The 6,919-nt window shown below is 34.6% G+C and overlaps 1 protein-coding gene across 1 annotated transcript; it reads right to left on the reverse strand.

Annotated features, from left to right (window-relative positions):
- On the reverse strand, positions 1 to 6,675 carry LOC104587881 (nudix hydrolase 2-like). Its single transcript, XM_010245636.3, has 8 exons — positions 6,193 to 6,675; positions 4,534 to 4,599; positions 3,966 to 4,103; positions 3,593 to 3,670; positions 3,433 to 3,483; positions 3,273 to 3,307; positions 1,263 to 1,371; positions 1 to 478 (listed from the first exon to the last, which is right to left on the reverse strand). The coding sequence occupies exons 1-8, from the start codon at positions 6,388 to 6,390 to the stop codon at positions 281 to 283; spliced, it is 873 nt and encodes a 290-aa protein (XP_010243938.3). The 5' UTR covers positions 6,391 to 6,675; the 3' UTR covers positions 1 to 280.
- Between the last annotated feature and the right edge of the window lie 244 nt (positions 6,676 to 6,919).

Consider the following 6,919-nt stretch of genomic DNA (forward strand, 5'->3'; position numbering starts at 1 on the left):
CAAAACATTAGAGATCATCAGTAAAGAACACAAGAGAGTATTGTTCGAAAATGTTGACAACACCAACTAGCACTCAGCTGCCAACCCCTACCACCAATGAGTAAGATGTACAAAAAACGCGACAAAAACAAAAAAAGAAAAACGATTCACCATCCCAGTTCTTGGAAAGGAAGATCATAGGATGCTTATGATTCCAATAATAATAGAAAAATGCATAGAGAATGAAATTGCAATTCAGAAATGAAGCCTACACTTTTTTACTGATGGTCACCAGATCAGATCAACTTGGAGGCAGCTTCAGATCATGCGTGTTTAGATACAAGTAGCGTGGTTTATCAGAACAACTCGATCTCGTAGATACTGCAGAAAACCCGGCATAGTCATTATCTTTCTTTGCTAGGCATATGTCAGTGAAGTACTTGAAAACCTCGTGTTTTAGGACAAAGGGTTGGGCAGCATATTCTTCAATTGGCATCCACTGGAGGAAAAGCAGAGATTAGACAAGTTAAGACAAAACATGTATATATTGTTTACAGTTATTAGAAGCTTTTCAATGGTTTATCCTCCCGGTCAGTGACCACAAATAGAAGAAACCATATATCTTTAGATGGCTGGCTTTCCATATATTATCTTAACTTAGACCCATATATATGGACCCAAATTCTTAGTTTGACCATCTCTGCCCCTACAGAGCTACTCTAGATTTTAGAAAAATAAATGTGGCTTTATGCACATAAGAAGGAACAATTTTTTCATATGTTGTTACTGTCATGGTTTTAAAAACCGGACTGGACATGGAATCGTTTTAGCGACCAGTTTTTGGTTAAACAGTCTAATCATCTAAATTGAACAGACGGTATGTTCTGATTTAAAAAATAATTAAAAAAAAAACAGTCAAAATTATTATCAAAATTAACGATTCAACCACCCGAATCAACAAGTCACTGACCAAATCAATGACTTTTGGCTCAAAAGAGATTTTAGAGTGAAACAGAACCGATTATCTGGATGGTTTCAGATTAACCAATCCGACCGTCCAATCTGATTCAGTTCTCAAAACCATGGTTCGTACCATGATGTTATATATTGCATAAGAGTGGCTTTTAAAGTCCTTGATGCAAGGTAAAAAAAACCTAGGAAAATCAAGTCAGTAGTAGTAGTAAATAGTCGATTAATGAGTTGGGAACATTTAAGTTGTATACTTCACAAGGAATGGCATTCCAGTTGTTGCTCTGAATTGTTAATTGTGAATCATGAATTACCTGGGCTGCTTCAATTTCTGATTCTTGCTTCTGAATCTCAAACGAGAGAGGATGCAACATGCACAAGAAGTGCAAGTCTGACTTCTCAAAAAATGACTTATGCCTTTGCCTGAGTAAAATATTTAATAAGTTAATTAAAGGAGGATATTGGAAAAGAAGACCAACCCAATGATAAGTACATCACCCGCACATGAACATTCAAGCTAAAAGGTTAAGCTAGCTATTAGCTATTAGCGATATATTCATACCTTGTATGGAAATTTAATTAATTAATCATCATGACGGTAGCAAGGATCAAGCACTAAATTACTTGGTCAAATAGGATATGATATCATCTCAAGGAACTGTTCAATCTAAAAGCTTAAGTTGTAAAGCATGATCCATGGATAGATTTTTATTTTTTAACAATATTATCATCTTTATCTTCCTTGTCCTTTCTATATGGTCATCATATTAGAAATTTTAAGATGTGTGTTTGTTAACATGTTCACTTTCAATTTAACTAGCTAGCTAAAATAGTTATACCTAGGTAACCAGGGTTCAAATCTTCAAAACAGGCTCTCTATATGTACAAAGGTAAGGCTAACTACATTTGTCCCCCCAACATTGGCATTGGCGGGAGATGGTGATTTTTTATTGGGTTTCTAGCAGATAAAGGCAACATTTTGCCCTGAATATTAATAAAAGATAATAATATTTTTATAAAATAACTAAAACAATGTAATTTTTTTTTTGAAAAATATGAAGGAAGGGCAATGAGAGGACAATGACACTATTCATCATCTTCCTCTACGTATGAAACAGAAACCAGGATTTCAATGCGGTTTTTGAGTGGAACAGAAACCAGGATCTCAAAGCGGTTTTCGCATGGAAGAGAAACCAAGATCTCAAAGCGGTTTTTGTGTGGAATAGAAACCAGGATGCTCAACACGAGAATCGTCGTTCCCACGACTGTAAAAGGCACGTCCTTTTTCCCCTTTCTACATTTTCAAGTCCAATCTCACCGACCAAAGCGGTTTTCAAATCCAATTGTTGGAAAATGGGGTCACTGTAACTTTGGAGGAGAAGCTCTAAGGCGCGTCTGACGACACTGTCTTTAGAATGTTATTTGACCCCACTTAGTTTCACTGAGTTTGTTGTTGGGGTTACAGGCAAATTCGTTCCCAAGATACAATAGAGCCTTGGGCAAGAATCTACAACTAGCAAAGTTGAAGAATCTCTAAAGAAACCTTCTGTGAAACTGTAGCAGATCTGAGAGAGACAGAGACAGAGACAGAACATGGATTTCAAAAATGTGTGTTTTTGATGTCTAATTCATGCTCCTTAAATAGTTTATGAAGAAAATGACTGTTAACTTTGAATTATACCTCTTGATCACACCCGATTGAATCGTGACCGTTGATCTCATCAACGGTCAGCATCGCACCAAAACCAAAGCCACCCTTCATGAGCCACGCGGGTGCGAGCAAAGTGCATCTCTAAAGCGCCTCATTGCGCCGCACACACGCACATGCGCATGTGTTCTAAGGAGTGTAAGTCAGTTCCTATTAAAATACTGAAAACAAAACTTATAATTTTCCAATGTGGGACAAGTTCAAAACTGGGTTTTGCAAGAAAAAAGTTAATTTTTCAATCAAGTGTATAGGTGCAATTTCTCATGTAATTGGCCAATCAAACCCATTGGATTTAATCTCTTATGAGATTAAAATCCAACAAATCTCATCGACTATAAAAGGCGCATCCGGTACAAAAACCAGGATGCTTTCAATGACCATAAAAGGCTGTGTCCTTTTTCGCGCGAGAGAGCAAAGAACGAAGGGCAATGGAAGACGATGAACAATGTCATTGCCCTTCTTTGATATTTTTCAAAAAAAAATTATCTTATTTTAAATATTTATAAAAATATTATCTTTTATTGATATTCAGGACAAAAAATTGCCCTTATCTGCAAGAAAACTTTTTTTATTCAATATAGAAGAGTTAATTAAAGGATTGAAACAGCTTTCTCACCTGAATGCTAAAATTTCAACAAACTCTGTGTCAATCTGTCATACAAGAAACCAAATATATATCATCCCAGTAAGATCATCTATTGCACTAATATAGAATCTTGAAATTATGCGCAATAGAAAGTCGGTATGAAATTGTATATGAAATGCTTATCACTTACTCCAGTCTCTTCTTTGACTTCCCTTATTGCCCCTTTACAAATATCCTCCCCCTGTAATATAAGTATTCATTTAATGGTGGAAACGAGAACATATGTGTATTAAATATCATATTTTTTTGTCAGGAAAAACTAAATCACGTATCCAAGGGGGAACAGAGACCTCTTCAACAGATCCAGTAGGAAACTTCCAAATACCTTTACCCCTCAATTTGCCATTCTTTTCCTGGACTACTAGCACCTACCAAAAACCAGTCAAAATCACGATAAAAAGAACATTATTTCAGCATATGGAAGTGTTACGATAATCCAATCAATCATGTGTTTGTATACAAATAATTTAATCAAACATGTGTTTGTATACAAATAATTTTCCACTTCCAATTTACAAATAAAGTTCAAAGTTTCGATACAATACGCTCCGTTTCAAACGTATTGTATATATAAATTTCATCATTCTAAGACTTATATAGAACTTTTGTCTTACTTTTTGTTGATTTAACCATGACAGATGGCAAAATGCACAGATGGAATACCTCACGTTTATCATTCATCACAAAAGCACCAATACCCACTCGGTGTGAAGCATTCACAGGGAGAATATTAGTAGTTTCAGGGATCCAATAAGTAAGCATCAAGTATTTTGGCTCAGCATGGTGGTATAAAAACCCCTCCTGCATGCATATCAATCAACATATCAGAAATATTAACTTTTCCAGCAACCGGACTTCATCAACATACATAATTAAATACCTAATTCCACCTTCACTAGACCCTTATTATCAGTTTGGTTTGCAATGGGAATTAGAATTGAAATCGGAATTAAAATCTTTCAAAATCAGAATCGGAATGATTCATTCCTATAATTTGTTTGGTTCAATAGGAATTGAAATCAGAAGGAATGGGATTCATTCCCAAGGGAGGGGCGGGGAATGACCATTCTCTCAAATAGGGAATGTCACTCCAACAAGAATGGGAATAAGATTCTGATTCCATCCAACCAAACAGTTAAAATCAGAATAACCCATTCCGATTCTAATTCCATACCCCTATTCTCACGAACTAAACGGGGCTTAAAGAAACAAGACAAAGAATTCCAATTACCTTCACAGCAACTTCAACAAGATTGGCTTGTTCAATAGGCAATTTAATCCAAACACCCTTCTTTCCCTGTAAAAATGTTCCACACCAACACCAATAGAGATTAAGTACCAAATAAAGCCCATATTATCATCTATATAAATACGTGGAACCAAGGTCCAAAGAATCAATGTATCGAATGTATCCTATTGTATGTTTTCAGGAACTCAACTTTTTTACTGCTTAAATAATATAAAAGTCTTTATCGATATACAAACAAAGGTATATCGATACTTCAAACCATGCGTGGAACATGTACGCTCCACACTTGATATAGGAATGTCTTGGGGTGTCTTTTCATCAATGACAATATAAACCCAATTTAATTAATAGAGTCTAAACAAAATAATGTTTATATAAGACTATAAGAGGAAAATGAATCTTCCATTGCGGGAGAGCAAAAAGCTAGTTCTAGGCTTCTAGCAGACTAGCCACCACTCAATTTATCTGTTAAGGATGAACCCTAGCTCAATGCCATTCTACCCAATCTACTCTCCTACTTAGTGAAGTTACAATAAAAGTCTAGAAATTAATGCAAGTGTTTAGTTAATTGTTAACACCTGAAGTGGTTTATTGTTTTATCTTTTAGTGAATAAGTTAATTAAGAAGGCTGCGAGCTATGGGTGTCCATAAAAAACTGAATAATTGAATCGAACCGAGAAATTTGAACCGGAAAATGTGGTTAATTGAACCGATCAGTTCAATATTTTTAAAAAACTAAAGGACCGGTTCGGTTTTTGGTTAACCTAAAAAAACTGGTAATTAACCAAACCAATCAGTATATATATTTATATATATATTATATATTTTTTAATATATATCATATATTTTCTATATATTATATATAAATATATATGCATTATATACATATATAATATTATATATATATATATTTATATAATATATATTATAAATATAAAAAACTGAAAAGCCAAAGAACCAAATCGGCCAAAAACCAAGACCAATCAATCGATTAACTAGTGGTACCACTTCAGTTTTCGGTTTGAAGAAATTTGGTTTGGAGAAATTAAAAAACCAATAAGACTGATTCGGTTTGAAAATTTTAACTATGATTCAGTTAACCGAATCGTGGACACCCCTACTGTGAGCTATGCATGGCTAAAGTTAAAATGGGTCGATTACTATAACAAATACAACGATAGGATCTACTAAGCACATTCAATTACTTGATAAATATTTTGAGAACTGTGAGAAGTTATTTTTTAATGAGGTATTTTAAGGGACAGGGGTCAAAAAATTTTTTTTAAATGTTCATTGAACGTGCTTACAAGTTTGTGCCTTCCTGATTTGTCCGGTCACAAATAAGTCATTCAGTTGAGCATGAAAATGTCTGTGCAGATTCGTTGAATAATTTATAATTAGTTGGAGATGAAGTTAAATAATCACGTTAGTCGAAGATTCAAAGAAATTAACCAAAAGATGATAGCTTTTCATGGAGTTTCCTTGTAGAACTGCATTCAAAGAAACCATATAAGTGTCTAGTTATGATAGTAATTAATTAACCAGTTTACGCGGGGTTCTTTTTTATCGTTATCGAGAAGGAAAAATTAACAAATTAAGCAATTGAAGAGGAAGGGAGGAGAGGTATATCAGAATAACCACCTGCTGCCTCCAGTGTGCCATTGAAGCTCTAAGAGAAGAAACAAAGACGACAGGATCCATAGGATCCTTCACGTTTACAATCACACCTTCATGCTCATCGTCGGAAGCAGTAAGTAATTCAACCTTTTGCTCTCCGTTTTCAGTTATTACCACTTGCTCCGGGATTATTGATTTCGAACTTACTGAAGTAGTTGTCATAGATCTAACGTTGAAAGAACTTACACCTCTAACCTCCTTACCTGGAATAACTGAAAAAAGAAGAAAGTAATTCCAACAAATAAATTAACTTCTTAATTACGATTTTTTTTTTGTTGTTGAATATGAGCTAATAGAAGACTCGGTCGAATCAAAAGAGAAGCTTGGTAGTTCTGTTTATTTATCAGCTCTTCATACACTGATTTACTTTTAGCTGATTTAATAACTTCCTCGATATATTTGGGAGTCGACCGAATTCTGAGTTTTCTTAGCAGCTTAATTAAAGATTAAATGAGACGAAGAACCGATAATAAAAGGATAAGTATGCCATTATAGATATAGATACCTTTTGAAACACTGAAACGAGCAATAGTCCTGCTTGGAAGAGCTGGGATTACCGAAGAAGAAAAGAAGCAGCTTTTATTTGCAGGAACACAGAGAAGATATCTGATTCTGGAACGGATCACCGGAGTTCGACACAGAGATCTAAACATTTCGTCTTCTACTTCAAATATTGTAAATATCGAAATAT

The sequence above is a fragment of the Nelumbo nucifera genome, chromosome 1, assembly GCF_055504915.1.
Source record: "Nelumbo nucifera cultivar China Antique chromosome 1, China Antique-T2T, whole genome shotgun sequence".
NCBI classification, from domain to species: Eukaryota; Viridiplantae; Streptophyta; class Magnoliopsida; order Proteales; family Nelumbonaceae; genus Nelumbo; species Nelumbo nucifera.